The sequence below is a fragment of the Triturus cristatus genome, chromosome 9, assembly GCF_964204655.1.
Source record: "Triturus cristatus chromosome 9, aTriCri1.1, whole genome shotgun sequence".
Lineage (NCBI taxonomy): Eukaryota > Metazoa > Chordata > Amphibia > Caudata > Salamandridae > Triturus > Triturus cristatus.
This window is the reverse complement of record NC_140592.1, coordinates 1,259,224,704-1,259,243,251: the sequence shown is the minus strand read 5'-3', so window position 1 is coordinate 1,259,243,251 and position 18,548 is coordinate 1,259,224,704. Positions and strand designations below refer to the sequence as shown.

The 18,548-nt window shown below is 45.9% G+C and overlaps 1 protein-coding gene across 2 annotated transcripts in view; it reads right to left on the bottom strand.

The window, feature by feature from the left end:
* Positions 1–18,548, bottom strand: part of G2E3 (G2/M-phase specific E3 ubiquitin protein ligase) — a 504,970-nt gene that overhangs the window by 138,033 nt on the left and 348,389 nt on the right. For both annotated transcript variants that reach the window (XM_085627367.1, XM_085627368.1), the window contains one exon: positions 11,548–11,678. In XM_085627367.1, the coding sequence (XP_085483493.1) occupies positions 11,548–11,678 (131 nt within the window). The remainder of the gene's footprint in view (positions 1–11,547; positions 11,679–18,548) is intronic.

The window sequence follows — 18,548 nt, the reverse complement described above, 5'->3', positions numbered from 1 at the left end:
ATTGCGCCAAAGCCTTTGCTTCTTGCACCATAACGGGGTGGCAACACACAGCTCCACCACAGAGATGGAAGATGTGGCAGTGTTGTGAGAAAGTGCCATCTTTCTTGCATAGTATTCCCCCACTTTTTGCTGAATTGCTGATGTACTTTGACTGTGTGCACCCTGGGCTCCTGCCAATCAGGTACCCAGGGCCTATATTCCTTCCCTAAAACTGTGTTGAAGCCTAAACCCAATTGGCATCTCTGGCCACATGTCAGCCCCTGGTAAATGGTACACTAGGTACCCAGGGCCTTGTGACCAGAGAAGGCCCCTAAGGGCTGCAGCACTTATTGTGCCACCCTTAGAGGACCTGAACCCTGACACACACACACACGCACTGTGTGAGAAAGTGGCTCTGTAAATACGGTTCCCAAATCGGTACAGGGTGTACAGAGTCCACAGTCCCCAGAGGTTTGGCAGAGGCTAAAGTTAGATATAACCTTACTCTCTAAAGTGGTAGCTTGGTCGAGCAGTAAGGCAGTATCAGAGGACAATGTAAAGCATTTGTTGTACACACTCAGCCAGCAAATGGTCTCGCACACAATAACTGAACTCTAGGCCAATGGTTTATATATAAAAATATATGCTTGTTTTATTTTAGAACCAACAATGAGATGCTTTATATAAATACTTTTGCAATATGCAATTGGCTTTGGTAGAAAGTTACAAGTGGTTGCAATAGGCAACACAATTTTAAACACAATAATGCATTGAGTTCAATGGAAGTTATGTTATTTGCCACAGATTACTTTTAGGATTACTTTTGGAAGTCTAGGACTGGATCCTAGATTCAGTCCTGGGTCAGTACTTGGAATCAAGTGATAAAAGTCGACTTAATTACTGTGATGATTTTTAGACAATATTTTGCTATCTTAAAAGTTGACACTTAGAAAATATTTCTTAAAAAACAGTCAATGATTCCCCATGGCAGAAAATTCAAGTTGCAGGTATAGTATGTTCTCGTTACTTTTGTAATCCAGTACTGGGTGCCTAGACTCAGTACTGGGACCTTTATCCAAAAGAGGGAAGTAATTACGTTTTCAGATATTATACGATTTTTAAAGAATATTTAAAGATTGCAGAAATTGACACTTAGAAGAAATTTCACAGAAAAACAGTCAATGATTTCCTATGGAAGAAAATTGGGTTACTGGTAAGTACAGTTGTAAGTAGTTTTCAGAGACAGTGCTGGGCACCAAGATCCAGCACTGGAAGCTCACCTAAGAGCAGGTGAGTATTTTCGTTTGTTACTCGGCTGATTTTTGGTGAATTTTAAGTTTTGAAAAATCCACACTTAGAAGAAATTTCAGAAAAAGCCAGTCAATGTTACCCTATGGAGAAAATTGAGTTATCGGTTTAAAGGTAAGTACTCGACTGGCAGAGTTGAGGTTCTGGGCATAGACTCAGGGGTCCCCCAGGGTCAGGTAGGTACAGTTGGTTCACCCCCAGCGACACTAGGGCGGCCGGGTGCAGAGAGAGTTCGGCCCAATGTTATCCTATGAGGGATAGGGGGGCCTTGGTTGGTGGCTGCTGACTAGCAGGCCAAGCGGCTGTGGGAGCTGGGCTCCTGGTCACTTACTCAGGGCAAGTAGGGAAGTAGATAGGTGTAGAGGTTGCACTGCCAGGGCCACTAGGGCGGCTGGGTGCAGGGTGCTTTTGAGCCTTTGCGCGCTCAATTGATTTCGATGGGAAATCTCCGGTTTAGAAAAAGACTGCAAGCTCGGGGACGAGGATTCTTCAGGTGCCACCACCATTTCAAGAGGTAAGTTGGGGGATAGGTAGGTACTCCGGGATTGGGCACAGGGGGCCGCGGGGCACCGGGGTGCCTTTTGGTGTCGGGAAATCTTACCCTCTGTTGATCGCGGTTGGGGTGGGGGGGGCACCTTGTTCTGAGGCTGCAGGCTTCTTCAGGAGTGTCGAGGGAGGTCCTTGGGTGCCGGACTCTGGGTCACAGTCGCCGTGGGGTCGTCCTCGTGGTCTTTGTTCACTTCGGCACAGGCCAGGCTTGGCTGGTGCAGTGTGCTGGGTTCGCGATTCCTGGCGGCTGCCAGGGATTAGAAGTAGATTTTGAGTAGAGCCTCTACTCATGGGAGTCCCAGGGGCTTGGAGTCAAAAGCTAGCCAGGTCCTCCGGGGTTTGTGAGGTTGCTGGCCACAAGAGATGCCGGGTTGGAGCAGGTTCGAGGGTCGAAAGGCCGGTAGGGCTGGGGCCAAAGCAGTTTGTGTCTTCGTCTTCTTAGCAGCTGCAGGGCAGGTCTTCTTTCTTCTGGCTCTTCTTCGGATTTTGGAATCTGGGGAAGGAAGGTTCAGGGTGCCCCTAAAAACTAGATTTAGGGGTGTTACAGGTAGGTGAAGGGCAGGGACCAATGGGTCCCTGTCCTGGGGTGGGTACACCCCCTATCCTGCCTCTCTCCTGTGGGAGGGGGGCAGTAGCCTAGTCTTGATAGGGTAGGGCTTCCGATCTTCAAGATGGCGAGAGCCCAGAGATGTGCTTCACCTCGCCTCCCCCAGCTGAGGGGTGGGGTTGGCAGGCTGGCACATCCCCTGTCCTTATTTAGGGTTTCCGGCCAAGCTTACCACCAGTGGGGGGTTGCAGTGGCCTGGGGAAGCTTCATGCCTTTGAAGCTTCCCCCTGCCCATCCTGGGGGAGGAGATTTAGCACCTCACCCAGGATGTGCATTGTTACAGGCCCCGGAGAGCAGGGGCTCTCCAACCCAGGGGTCAAGCAACATGTCTGCTGTGTGGCAGCCTAGGCAGCCTCAGAACAGACATGGATTGTAGGTTAGGTTTTAGGGGGCATCTCCAAGATGCCCCCTGGGGTGCTTGGTACATTAAATCCCACAGTGTGGGTTTAATGTGCTGAGAAGTTTGATACCAAACTTCTCAGTCTTCAGTGTTGCCATTATGGTGCTGTGGAGTTCGTGTTTGACGAGCTCTCAGCACCATGTGCTTTTAAATGGCAGCACTGCACTTAGTGCCCAGGAATGGACCTGGGTACTGTAGGGGCACAGAGCTCCTGCCCCCACACCATTGGCATAGGGCACCCAGCTAGAGGGGTGGCTGATATATGCCATGGCAGTGTAGGCGATGGGCATGGCACACAGGGATGTGTGCCATGTCGACTCTGTTTTGTCTTGCACCCAGACACCCAGCCTGCAAGGGCAGTGTGTGTGTAAGGGTACAGGGACTCTAAGGGTGGCACAATTAGCGCTGCAGCCCTTGAAGGCTTTCCCTGGTCACAAGGCCCTGGGTACCTAAGGTACCATTTACCAGGGGCTGACATGTGGCCAGGGTTTGCCAATTTGGGTTTTGTGTGTTTAGGGACGGAACATAGGCCCTGGGCATCTGATTGGCAGGAGTCCAGGGCACACTCAGTCAAAGTACATTCAGCAAAAAGTGGGGGCATACCATGTAAGAAATCTGGCACCTTTTTGGTTAAAAGAGTTGCTGAATACGTTTAGAAAAAAGCAGGGTTAACGGCGGACTCCAATGACTGCACCTCCTTACTGTGTTCCCAGTATGTATAAAATGGTATAGTTAATGATGGTGTGCATACAGACGCCCCTGCATCCGCCGTTAGTAGATGCCAACTGCCAAGCAGATCAGTGAAATTTCGGAAGGGGTTTGGGGCGGTGCACCACCAATTAGCTTGTCAATACATTACACCAAGTGGTCAGTAGTTGGTACTCCAAAAATCTTTATTTTAAATTATTTGTCCAAACAAAGCCTCAGCCAACGCGTTTCGTTCAGATTGAACTTCGTCAGGGCTGGAAGAATATAGAAAAACATAACATAAATAAACGCACCACACACAACATTTAAAAAGTACATTAAAAGACACCATTTAAAAGTTAACACATACTAAGAGAATATGCACAGGACAAATGATAGATGTACCCTAGGCAGTGAGTATACAGACATTACCAAACAGAGCAATTTTATGCAAAACAACACAACAATGCAAATGACACCATTACATTAGTGACAACGGAGGCATAAGTATGCCTCTGTGGTTCCAAAATATATATATTCTGAAAACCCTTATTGCTTGAGAGTATGATTTAATCAAGAATGCCCCCAACTTAAACATGATTCCTATATATGTAGTGTTATATCTAGATGTCCCATCTAGCCATGTGTAATATAAAATATTTCATCAGAAATTAGAGGGGGAGGGATGGGGGAGGGACTTATATGTGCCTGTGTAGGTCCAAAGTTAGATTCACCCAAGCTGCCAATAAACTCTTATACATATAGAAAGCAAAAGCAAGCTGATTAGGACATTGGTTACCTTCTTAATGCGCGTCTACAACTTCTTACGAACCGCTTTGACTGCATATGCACAATTTGCTTTTTAACTTGGCGTACTTTTAGCCTTTGACATTGTTTTGGTTTGTCCTTATTGGCTAAACCCTTGACACACCCACTTACAACTCATGACGCTCCGCACCGCTTTGACTACATATGCATAATTCCCTTTTAAACTTGGCGCGCTTTGAGCCTTTGACGTTGTTTTGGTTTGTCCACATTGGCTAAACCCTTGACACACCCAGTTACAACTCGTGACGCGCTTTGACGTTTTAGACGCTTTTTTCTTGACCTTAACGCTAGCCCGTTTTTTTCAACCTTTGGTACACACCCTGGTTTCCTAGGAAACCAATAATGCAGGGATCGCATTGACCACCTGTCACACGCCCGCCATACGCCCGCCCATGATTACGGACGTGCGTTGATTTTTGCATACGTACGTCTGCCTTTAAAGTTTGGCATTTGTTTCAGGTTGCAATACGGGACACTGAGGGGAGAGCACGGACTCTGATTGCGTTACAGGTATGCGGTGATACTCTTGGCAACCATTTGATTCTGTCGGCTTGGGGCAGGGGGCTGTTTTAACAAAGTCCTTGCTTTGACTCGCCTTTTGGGAACATTTTAAAGTGCGGTTGACTACGGGCTGATCAAAGGGATTTCCCATTTGCTTTTTCCTTCTTGGTGCTGTGGCACGGTTCTGCTTACACATGTGTCAACAGGGCGGATGCCTTGCCGCACGGACGTTGGTGTTTTAACACCACACGAGGGCGGAACATATTTTGTCCTGAGTCACCCTCTACGAACTATTGTCAGTTCTATTGGCAATTTCATCTACGTGTTTTTTGCTTTCTGTTATTAGGTTGTGTTTTGGAACCTTGGATTTACAGTTTCCACATAGTGTTTACAAGTAGGATGTTCACGGACTGCTTTTGTACTTTTCGGTTAGAAACTCTTGAGTGGGAATTATTATTTTGGACTGACAATATGTTCTGTTCAAATCTCACGTCCTAGTGGTATCTAATTACATTTTTACTTCGACCAAAAGCCACATTGGGTCTGTTTCCTACTTTATATATATATATGTATATATCTTTGGACTTGATTTGATATCTTTGCGCTTTGTCATTTTTTGTTTATTTATTTTTTTTATTTTTATTTTTTCTGCTATTATTTCTTTGACAGAATCGTGTACAGTGTCCTTATCAAGGTGGCACTGGAAGCACAATCAGGACTGTTTACCTGAAACATACAACGTTATTCACAGCTCTTCGCGAGACGGATATTTGTTTACATAGACTTTGGTTATATCATTGGATTTTACTCGCACTTTTACTTATGGTACGTGTCTCCCTACGGGGGACGGTTTCTTAAAAGTTTTTTTCCTGCCCTTTTGTCCTAATCAGCTTGCTTTTGCTTTCTATATGTATAAGAGTTTATTGGCAGCTTGGGTGAATCTAACTTTGGACCTACACAGGCACATATAAGTCCCTCCCCCATCCCTCCCCCTCTAATTTCTGATGAAATATTTTATATTACACATGGCTAGATGGGACATCTAGATATAACACTACATATATAGGAATCATGTTTAAGTTGGGGGCATTCTTGATTAAATCATACTCTCAAGCAATAAGGGTTTTCAGAATATATATATTTTGGAACCACAGAGGCATACTTATGCCTCCGTTGTCACTAATGTAATGGTGTCATTTGCATTGTTGTGTTGTTTTGCATAAAATTGCTCTGTTTGGTAATGTCTGTATACTCACTGCCTAGGGTACATCTATCATTTGTCCTGTGCATATTCTCTTAGTATGTGTTAACTTTTAAATGGTGTCTTTTAATGTACTTTTTAAATGTTGTGTGTGGTGCGTTTATTTATGTTATGTTTTTCTATATTCTTCCAGCCCTGACGAAGTTCAATCTGAACGAAACGCGTTGGCTGAGGCTTTGTTTGGACAAATAATTTAAAATAAAGATTTTTTGAGTACCAACTACTGACCACTTGGTGTAATGTATTGACAAGCTAATTGGTGGTGCACCGCCCCAAACCCCTTCCGAAGTTGCTGAATACGTGTTAGGTGTGGTGGAAGAGAGAAAGCTTTGTATTGGAGTTTGTTAATTTGTGTGGTTTGAAAGGTGGGTGTGTTTGTGATGGTAATTATGAGGTGTTGCGCTGGAGAGATTTTGTTGTGCTGGTGTGCATGATATGTTTTGTTATTGAGGAGTAATAAAGGAGGTGCTGATGTGTTTGTTTTATGAGATGGATTTGTTAGTATTGTTTGTGAGTGGAAGTTGTAAGGAAAAGGGGGTGGTGTGCTTGTGAGTAGAGTGTATGTTGTATGTAAGAGGGGATGAAGTTGTTGAGTTGGTCTAGACTTTTTGCTGCAAGTGGTAATGTGTGTGGTGCAGTGGAGTAGGTGTTGGGCAGGTGTGTTATTGTGGTAGAAAGGAGAGGAAGATGATGGTTGGAGTAATGATGGAAGGCTGAGTATAGGTTTGTCAGTGACAAAAAGGGGTCTGTTAGGAATAATTAGAGCAGGGAGTGTGTGTCTGGATGGGATATAGTGAAGTATGGCGTGGAATTGGGCTGTTTTAGTTATGAGTGGATTGGTTAGAGGTATAGGATAGAGTTGTGTACTGTTTGTGATGGTGGAAATGTGTGGTAGCTGGGATTGAAGGGTGTATAGGTGTGGTTTGTGGGGTTTTGTTAATGTTAATAATAATTTATAGAGCGCACGTACACCGGGTGGCTTCATGGCGCTGTCAGGCTCAGTATGCTGTGAATGAATAAATTAATTGAAGGTTTGAGAAAATAGCCATGTTTTAAGAGATTTCCTGAATTGCAGAAGGTCAGTGCAGGACCGTATTTCCAATGGGAGGGTGTTCCATAGTTTAGGGGCGAGGGTAGCAAATCTGCAGCCTCCTAGACGTGCTCGCTTGAAAACCGGGGTGGTGAGGAGAGCGAGGTGGGCAGATCTTAGATTGCGTGATGGAGTGTGCCTGAGTAGCAAGCTGTTGATGAATACGGGACTGTTGCCGTGCAGAGCTTTAAAGATGAGACAGCCCGTTTTGAAGGCGCAGCGCTGGGAAATGGGGAGCCAATGCAGTTTCCTCAGTAGGGGAGTTGCTGATTGCCATCTCGGTTGTCGGAAGACCAGTCTGGCTGCATGATTTTGAACCGTCTGCAGCCGTTTAAACAGGTAGAGTGTCATGCCCAAGTACACAGAGTTGGAATAGTCCAAGTGCAACAGGACGGTGGCTAGTATGACCTGGATCAGGGCTTCCTGAGTAAGAAGGCGATGCATCTTCCTAATCTTGCGCAGTTGAAAAAGGCACTTGGAGATAACCGTGCCAATCTGAGTTTCCAGTGAAAGGTCATTGTTGAGGGAGACTCCTAGTAATTTGGCCAAAGGGGAAGGAGAGGGTCCTAGCTCTGGTGGCCAGTAGTGTGGACCCCAGAACTTATGGCTTTCCCCAGTGAGAACAAGCTCTGTCTTGCCAGGGTTTAAATTGAAGGTGGTTATGGTCCATCCATTGTTGGATATGCAGCATGGTGGACTGAAAATCGGTGACAGAACTATGCAAGTTGTCAACCTTAAAGGCTAGTTGTAAGTCATCTGCATAGTTGAAGACCGTCACCTTTCTGTCTTTCATGGATTGAATCAGGGGAGCAATATCAAGATTAAACAAGTGGGGAGAGAGGGCCGAGCCCTGTGGGACACCACAGGTAGTTTTACGCGGGAGAGCCAAGAAGTGCCCTTGGCGGACGGCCTGGGAGTGATCATCCAGAAATGAAGTGAGCCAGCAGGCTGCCGCACCTTGAATACCAGCAGATTTGACATGGTCGGCCAAAATTGTATGGTCGACCATGTCAAAAGCTGAGGATAGATCCAACAGTACCAGTGGGGAGCTTCTATCAGCGTTGTCCCGGAGAGTATCCAGGACAGCGAGGATGACAGTTTCGGTGGATTGAGCCGGCCGAAATCCTGCCTGATGGGGATCAAGGAATTTAGACTCTTCCAGGAAATCGGATAAGCATTTAGCTACATGGGTATCTAATACCTTTGCTAAAAACGGGAGCAGGGAGATCGGGCGGTAGTTCGGTAGAAGCACGGGGTCAGCTCCTGTTTTTTTAAAAAGGGGTACCACTATGGCTTTCTTGAAAGCCATAGGGACTTGGCCGGATGAGAGTGACTCATTCAGGAGGGCGAGTGCCGGACCTGGATAAGCTGCCAGGCAGTCTTTGAGTATGTGAGGTGGGCAGCAATCAGATTTAATTTTCGCTAGGTGATCATGGAAGGTCTCTGCTAATACTGGGGAAATAGTTTAATGGTACAATTGTTTTGGTGCAAGGCAGAGGAATTTGAAGTGTGAGCATTTGGGAATGCTGGCCTTGATAGCAATGATTTTTTCGATAAAAAAATCATTGAGTGAATTACAGCTTTTGTGAGGGCATAGCCTTCAGTAGGATTCTCTCTGGGTTGGATAGTTCATTAATTATGGTGAATATTTCTTTGGAGTTATTATTAGAGTTGAGGATGCGTGTAGAAAAGTGGACGGCTTTGGCAATCAGGATGCTTTTCTTGTATTCTTTCCTGGCTGCGGTATAGAGGAGTTTTTTGTCAGGGTAGTATTTCTGTCGCCACTGCCTCTCTAGTTGGCGCAAGGCCAATTTCTGGGTTTTAAGTTCGTTAGAGAACCATCTCTATGCGTCGGCACGGCGGGCTAATTTAACTCTTGAGGGGTGCATGCTTGTTATTGGCATTAAGTAGCCATTCGGATACGTTCATTTATGTGGCGTTGATGTCAGTGCCAAGGGACAGGGCTGTTTTGGTTAACGTATCAAGAAAATCTTTTTTATTAACACTGTTCCAGTCCCTAGCAAGGCCGTGCTGATTTTCTCGATTGACGGGAATCCAAGTGTAAATTTTAACAAGTGGTGATCTGACCAGATACAAGGAACAACAGTAGGGATGGAAGTGGTCAGGCCGTTAGTCCAGACTTGGTCAAGGATATGACCTTTTAGATGGGTGGGGGATGAGACCTCTTGGGTGAAATTTAGATTAGTGAGAAGGTCAGACATCTCAGCCGATTGTGGGCCTTCATGAGGGTCTTTGTACCAGTAATTGAAGTCGCCCACGAGGAGGACCTTAGCATGCTCAATCACAAGTTTAGCCATCAATTCACTGCGTGAGAGGGGGTGGCCCGTAGAGTAGGACACAGACAAAGGAGTCGATGGAATCAAGTTTTATTACAATGTTCAGTCTCCTTAAGAGGGAGACCTGTTAGGGAGCAGAACCTGTGACTGGTATGAATGATGGCTGCAACCTCCCCCCGATTTACCAGGCGGGCAGTTGGCATGTATGATATAGTAGTCGGGGGTAGAGCCACCAGCATATCAGGGGGAGAGTCAGCGGTAAGCCAAGTTTGTCAGCAGTAGGATACTAGGTTTGTCTGTGAGGAGGAGGAGAAAAATGTCCAGCTGGTGTGATAAGGGATCGGGTATTAAGGTAGTAAATAGATAAGGGGGTAGCCCCGGGTTTAGCCTGGCTCTGTGAGATGTGCTTGGGGATGGTTGGAGTCTGAATTTCTGGAAAAGTGCACCGTTTGGTGCAAATTTCATGCTCAGATATGCGAACCAGGGTTTCATGGGCGAGATGTAGGTGGGTAGAATGCAAAGTTTTCAGAATTTCCCCGGGGTTGGTAGTGCTGCGGGCATAATGACTGGCCCTTGGGCCCGGCTGGGCACAGACGGGCATGCCTTTGGCAAGTTGCATTTACCTCCGTTCCCCGCCCTCTGCTCCACCCTCTCGCAGCGTGATTGGCTGCTATCGGGGGGGAGTCTCTAGGAGCAATCAAGGGAGCCGGAAACAGCAGTCTTAGGCGTGAGGAGCACTACGGTAAAACAATTCATACAGATTCAATTTCTAAAGTGCAATTTGTTTAAAAGTAGTAGTTTTTAAAAATTGGCAATAGCGTTTCCTAGCAGGCCTACAAACAATTCAATGGCAGAGAAAGCCTAGTGAGGGACTCCCGCGCTGCGAGCTGCCTTTACCTCAGTCCCCCCCCGCTCCACCCTCTAGCAGCGTGATTGGCTGGTTCTGTAGTGGGTGCCGAGACAGAATTGTGTATAGGGTTAGTTTGTAGTAGATGAGTACAGTACATGTGCTGCGTGTTACTCTGTGGATGTGGGTGGGGCGGTGCTGGTGTATGTAAAATTGGGCAGTATTTCTGGCACTAGTCCCAACCAGTCTCGAACAGGCTCAAACAGGCACTCGCCCTTAGCCTCGGCGCCCGGGCTGTGATGCCCCGAGCCCTGGCCTTTTATAACCCAAGTAATCAGGTGACCCCTTCAGCCAATGGGAACTCTAGCCCTAACCCATACCAATCCCAACACTAGTTCTAGTACTAAAAGGAGACCAAGCCCTTACAACCAATCACAGCCCTAGTCCAAGCACCCAACCAGGTACTTAACCCTAAACCCTACGTCCAATAGAAAACCCAGCCTCAGGAACCAATCCAAAACCCTAAATCTATCCACCAATCAGACCATTCGCCTTAAGTCCTACATCAATAGAATCACTGAACCAGGAACCAAACAGTAACCTCAAATACCCATCCAATGAGAACACTAACCCTAATCCAAAAGAAACACCAGATGCAACCACCAATCAGTGCACACAAGTAGCATCAAATAGTCTATATAGGTTCTGTGCGACCACAGGCAATGTTTGCTGGCCAGGGAGTTGGAAGCTGCTCCTCAAATCAATCTCCTAGGAGACAGACAGGCTCAATCCACACTTTGGAGTTCTGCAGGTTAGCGCCTTAAAAAAAAAACAAGAAAAAAAAAAATTGCCCTCTAACAATACTTTTTATACAAAACTTTACTCACTCTCCTAGCCAGAGTTTACAATCCCTAAAAAACACAGTTTAAACGGCCAGCAGCAGATTACTGCTGTCTCACAGTACCCTCTGTTTGTACTGGTTTTGTGCAGAGTAAATCTAACTGTGCAGCCAAGGAACACCATATTTCAGAGTGGTAATTACAGACTGGGAAGAGTGAGTACGATTCAAAATTCTACAGTAATTAGGGTGTTTAACGCTTCGGTCCAGGTTTCACAATGCAGGTGTCGGATAAATCTAATTATTCCACTAATAGCAGAAATGAGAAACGAGGCAATTTATATATCGCTTTTACCTGATCGGTTTATGATATTCTTGCACTCTGCACATTCCCAATTCTGCTCTTGCCAGATCTTCATCGAGGAGCAGGCTAGATGCGTCCCACGCGAGCCACAGCACTGACAGCGTACAATCTCCCACTTACTACTACAAAAGAAGCAGGAAAAAAATTATAAATCTCTATAAAGTTGCAGGAGCACAGATTAAGTGTTATTTATGCCTTCACTGTTTTCTAAATACTTACTGAAGATTTTAAACGTAATTGCAAATTACAATATTAAAATTCCTCTCCATACATTCCGTGAAACTTTTGCTAGACCTACTACTCTCCTCCCACACCCCCTTCCCCTTCATTGGTCACTTTATTGTTCAACTCTAAATACACTTCAGCAACTAATCCACCGGTCAAACAAACGTAAAGCTCTCATCCATGGGGGAACATGTTCTTTCCCAGCAGTCCAGATCGATGTCATGTAGTATTGGTTACCATGTTAACAGGAACTCATCTCTATATTTGATAGTGTCTACTTAATCTTTTCATTGCAACAATGCTCTACATTTTTAGAAACCAGGGGTTCAACAGGGGGCTGTTTGTTTCCACCAATGCACAATCACTATCATTGAAGAGCAATTGAGAGCTTAACACCCATTCTCTAGTTCTAACTTTCCCCCATATCGTTGGCTTCATGCCTACAACCATGTTTGATTTAGCTGGTACTGGAACTCCTACCTTCATTTACTACGGCTAGATTTTCCTTAGTTAATTGCTAGCTTAGTAAGGTTCAGTGTGTACAGAGTCCCCAGCAGTTTGGTAGAGGCGAGAGTTAGATATATCCTTACTCTCTAAAGTAGTAGCTTGGTCGAGCAGTAAGGCAGTACCAGAGGACAGTGTAAAGCATTTGTTGTACACACTCAGTCAGCAAATGGTCTCACACACTCAATAACTGAACTCTAGGCCAATGGTTTATATATAAAAAAAATATATGGTTTTATTTTAGAACCAACAATAGGTATCAAAATACTTTCTCAGAATGAAATGCTGTAGTTGTATACTTTCAATAAGTAATAGACTTTTAAATGCAATAGATACAGTTGTTGCAATAGGCAACACAATTCAAACACAATCATAACATTGAGCTCAATGGGAGTTTTTAAGTAAATGCAAGTTCAGTTACTTTAAGTATGATTTTCTTACTCAGGGCTGGATCCTGGATTCAGCCCTGGTGCATTTCCTGTAAACAATTGAAAAATTGTTACACAGGCGATTTTTAAGGAATATTTGTATGTTTCAAAAACCAGGCAATGTTATCCTATGGGGGAATATCAAATTATCGGCAAGTACAGTTGCGATTACTTTTCAGGGTCAGTGATGGGCACCAAGATCCAGCACTGGGATCTCTCCTGATAGCAGGTGAGTAATTGTTTGTTATTCGGCTGATTTTTAGTGAATATTTTAAAGTTTCAAAACTCGACACTTAAAAGAATTTCCAAGTGAAACCAGTCAATGTTACCCCTATGGAGAAAATGTAGGTCATCGGCTTTCAGGTAAGTACTCGACTGGCAGAGTTAAGGTTCTGGGCATAGACTCAGGGGTCTCCCAGGGTCAGGCAGGTATAGTTGTTACACCCTCAGCGGCACAGAGGCAGCCGGGTGCAGAGAGAGTTGGGCCTAATGTTAGCCTAAGGCGGGTAGGGGGCCTTTGGTTGGTGGCTGCTAGCAGGCAGGCCACGCGGCTGTGGGAGCTGGGCTCCTGGTCACTCACACAGGGCAAGTGGGGAAGTAGGTTAGGATAGATGTTGCACTTCCAGGGGCACTCGGGCGGCTGGGTGCAGGGTGCTTTTGAGCCGCCGGGCGCTCAATGTAACTCAATGGAGAAGCTGCAAGATGAACACAGGCTGCAAGCTCGGGGACGTAGATTCTTCAGGTGCGACCACCACTTCGAGAGGTAAGTTGGGAAGCTGACGGATAGGTAGGCACCAAGGAGTTGGGCACAGGGGGTCGCAGGGCAAGGGTGCAGGGGTGCCTTTTGGCATCGGGAAATCTTACCCTCTGCTGGTCGCGGTTGGAGGGGTCCCTGGTTCTGAGGCTGCAGGCGTCGTCAGGAGGGTCCTTGGGTGCTGGATTCTGAGTCACAGTGGCTAGGGGGACGTCCTCATGATCTTTGTCCACTCAGGCACATGCCGGGCTCGGGTGCAGTGTGTGCTGGATTCGCGGTTCCTGGCTGGCACCAGGGGTTGTTGCTGGTTTTGAGCAGAACCACTGCTCGTGGGAGTCCCAGTCTTTTAGATGAGCAAGGCAGGCAGGTTCTCCGGGGTTTGAGGTTGCTGTAAGCTTTAGACGCCGGGTTTTAGCAGGAGCAGGTTCGAGGGTCGAAAGGCTTGTAGGGCTGGGGCCAAGTCAGTTGGAGCCATCCTCTTGTTAGCAGCTGCGTGGCAGGTGGTCTTTGTTCTTTCTGGTCTCATATTTGGGATCTGAGGAAGGAAGATTCAGGGTGACCCTAAATACAAAATTTAGGGGTGTTACAGGTATGTAAAAGGCAGGGACAAATGGGGCCCTTCCCTGGGGTGGGTACACCCCCTATCCTGCCACTCTCCTGTGGGAGGGGGGCAGTATCCTAGTCCTGATTAGGTAGGGCTTCCCATCTTCAAGATGGCGAGGGCCAGAGATGTGCTTCACCTCGCCTCCCCCACCTGAAGGGTGGGGTTGGGAGAGGATGGCACACCCCCTTTCCTCACTTGGGCTTTCCCACCAGTCTACCCGCCAGAGTGGGGACTAGAACTGGTGGGGACTAGTTGCTGAGTACAGCAAGTGGTCTGGGGAGGCTCACAAACGCAGCATACCTTTGAAGCTTCCCCTGCCCATCCTGGGGGGGGGGGGGGGGGGAGACCTGGCACCTCGCTCAGGATATGCACTGTTGCAGGCCCAGGAGAGCGGATGGCTCTCTACCCAGGGGTCCAGCAACATGTCTGATGGGTGGCAGCCTAAGCAGCCTCTCAGGCAGGACGTGGATTGTGGGTTAGGTTCAGGGGGCAACTCTAAGTTGTCCTCTGTCGTGCATTCTACATTAAATCCCACACTGGCATCAGTATGGGTTTAATGTGCTGAGAAGTTTGATCCCACACCTCAGTCTTCAGTGTTGCCATCATGGTGCTGTGGAGTTCGTGATGACAAGCTCCCAGCACCATATACTCTTATTGGCAGCACTGCACTTACAGTGCCCAGGAATGGACCTGAGTACTGTAGGGGTACAGGGCTTATGCACCTGTACCCACACCACTGGCATAGGGCACCCAGGTAGAGGGGTGACTGAGGTATGCCAGGACAGTGTGTTGTGGGCATGGCACACAGGGATGTGTGCCATGTCGACTTTGTTCTGTTCTGCACTCAGCCTGTAATGGCAGTGTGTGTGTCAGGGTACAGGGCCTCTAAGGGTGGCACAATAAGTGTCTTCTCTTGTCACAGTGCCCTGGGTATCTAGGGTACCATTTACCAGGGACTGACATGTGGCCAGAGATGCAGTTTTAGGGAAGGAACACAGGCCCTGGGTACCTGATTGGCAGGAGCCCAGGGCACACTCAAAGTACATCAGCAAAAAGTGGGGGCATACCATGCAAGAAAGATGGCCCTTTCTCACACTCTGTTATTGAAACCATGTTTCAAAGGTGTTAGGTGCCTTATATGTTAAGCAATTCGCAAAGGGCACTTTTGCCCAGAAAAGGGGTGCCCAGGTACTATATTACCAAAAAGACTGACAAAACTGAGGAAAAGAATATTGTTATTTACCCTGTAAGCATCTGCTCATGGTATGTAGTGCTGTAGATTCACATGCTGTGCATACTCCTGTATCTAATATTGGGCTCGGATGTGTGCAAGTTGTTTTTCTTTGAAGAACTGTTCCCAAGTTACGAGGTAGTGTGACTGAGCTTCTTGTTTGCAATGGGAATGGCCATCAGCTCCATTGTTAGAATGCTTTCCTGCAGGACGGGTGAGGATGATTGGAACAGAGCGACAGGAATAAAGCGAGGACCATGCAAGGGAAGTAGAAAGTAACTAACTGCAAACAGACATAGGGATCCGGGTAGGAGGGTGGGCGCATGTAAATTTACAGCACTACATACCACGGACAGATGCTTACAGGGCAAGTATAATTTTGCGTTCGAGGCATGTGTGACTGTAGATAAACATGCTGTGCCAAGACTGCAGAGAAGTCCTACCCGAAGCAGTGGCTAGCCTGTGGACGTTGCAGAAGTCTGAAAAACTGTACATAGTACACCCTGCTCAACATTTGTTTTATAAATTATCAAATTACCCAATAACTGTATGAATCAGGGAAATTATACACAATCAAATGACTATGGTTCACTCGGGAAAGCATCAAACTTAAAAGTGATACTATATAAATAAAATAAAAAGCAAAACATGCATTAAGATGAGCCTAACTCCCCATCACAAACACCCACAGAAATATTAATGGTGACCACTTGTATAATGAATACAGACAAATGATACAGATCATTCATTCAATATCACAAGAAACAAGAGGGAAACAGAATGAACAATTACACTTCAATGCAACACAAGAGAAAATGAAACTATACAGAATAGTCGGCTGCCAATATTGTAACAAAATGAAAGGATTATTTCATCCAAGGGGAAATCAGATTTTCATACAGAACTGAACAAGGATTAATTCCAGCAGTCCATATTATGTAAATTAAGGTTAACGTTTCAGCCCAAAGGTAAGTTCCATCATCAGGACAAAGTGTTACAAAGAAATTAGGTTAAAAAAAAAAAAAAAAAAAAAAAGAACACAAGGTACTGGTGTAAAAAACAGTAACACATTTTGCATACAAGTGAACAGAGGAGCCAAATGCTGCTTGGTATCACTAAAGGGACAACAAAGTCCAGTGGCAGGTACTGGGCAAGAGGGTCCACAATGCAAAAGAAATTACCCAGCATGCAGAGGTAACTAATACAATTTCAAGTCGCCCGCATTGTATAAAACTGTGTACACCCAAACAGGAGCCTCAAACAATTTACGTCCTTAAATAACTTAAGGTGGCCAGTGGAAACACCAAAAGTGAGAGGCCCTGCATAATGTGAGTCCGTTTCACCAAATGGTCCTCTAAAAAGCTGAATGAAACAGCACTGCATTGAATTCCAAGCCGTAGCAGCCCGTGCTACAACATTGGTAGCCTATTATTCTGTATAGTTTATATCAGTTCCTCTTGCGTTGCATTTAATTGTAATTGTTAATTATTATAGGTTTCCCACTGGTTTCTTGTGCTATTGAATGAATAATCTGTATCACTTGTGTCTGTTTTCATTATGTAAAGGATCACCATTAATAGAATTTCTGTGGGTGTTTGAGATTTGAGGTTAAGCTTGTCTTAATATATGTTTTGCTTTTATTTTATGTATATAGCATCACTGAGTTTGATACTTTCTCGAAAATGCAACAAACAGTTGCTGGGGTTTTAGAAATATTTTTGTTCTATTTATGCAAGTGCAGTAAGGCTTGTTTGAAGTCTACGGTATGTAGAGCCTTTTCTGCAACTGAGTCATGTTGCAGAAAGACGACTAAATTCTATAGACTGGTTAAGGTGGAAAGAAGAGACTACCTTATGGTGAAATTTAGAGTTGGTATGAACTTGAATGAATATGCTACTTACCAGTATGCATCTGTTCTTGGCATGTAGGGCTGCTGACATTCATATCTTTGCATAGATCGCCGCCTAGTGTTGGGTCCGGATGTTTGCACGTTGTTGTCCTGGAAGAGTCTTCGAAGTATCCTGGGATAGGTGACTCCTCCCCTGGACTACAGTGCGCATGGGCATCCTCTCCATCCTCAGATTGTTTTTCGCCATTGTGGCAGTGATGGAGTAGATACAGAAAGTGATGACCATGCTTACAGTAATTCTGAGAGCTGCAGCTGCTACAGGCGCCGGGGAGGAGGGAGGGCGATATGAATGTCAGCAGCCCTACATGCCAAGAACGGATGCATACTGTTAAGTAGCATATTCAGTTCGAGGCATGTGGGCTGCTGAATTCATATCTGTGCATAGAATATATAGCAGTACCCTCTATTAGCGGCGGCTACCAGTGCCAGCTGCAGCGGTCTGAAAAAGAGTTTTGAGAACAGCCTGTCCTACAGCTGCCTGCTGTTTTGATTGCACATCTACACAATAGTGTTTGGTAAATGTGTGTGTAGTGGACCAGGTGGCTGCTCTACATATATCATGCAAAGGAATGTTTCCAAGGAAAGCCATGGAGGCCCCTAACTTACGTGTTGAGTGGGCTCGTGGGGGAATCGTTAATGTGCGTTTAGCCTTTTGATAGCAAATTTGAATACATTTAACGATCCATCTGGCTATACCTGCTTTGGAGATGGCGTTACCTTTGTGGTGTGGGGCAAAGGCAACGAAAAGTTGTTTTGTTTTCCTAAAGACTTTAGTCCTGTCGATGTAGTACATGAGGGCTCTCTTTACATCCAGTGTATGGAGTGCTCTTTCTGCGACAGTTTGTGGGTTTTGAAAGAAAACAGGCAGTTCAATAGTTTGATTCATGTGGAACTGCGATATTACTTTGGGCATGAATTTGGGGTTGGTACGTAGTACGACCCTGTTGGCGTGAACCTGTATGAATGGCTCTTGAATGGTTAGTGCCTGGAGTTCACTAACTCTTCTTAACGAAGTGATTGCCACTAGGAAAGCTACTTTCCAGGTGAGGAATTGAATCTCACATGAGTGGAGAGGTTCGAAGGGTGGACCCATGAGTCGGGTGAGGACCAGGTTGAGGTTCCACACCGGTGCTGGTGGGTGTCTTGGGGGAATTACTCGTTTAAGTCCCTCCAAGAAGGCTTTGATGGCAGGCACTTTGAATAAAGAGAGGTGCTGCCTGTTTTGGAGATAGGCTGATATTGCGGTCAAATGGACACGTATTGAGGTGTATGCCAGATTGCATCGGTACAGGTGTAGGAGGTAACAAATTATGTTTTGGATGGATGCGTCTAGCGGG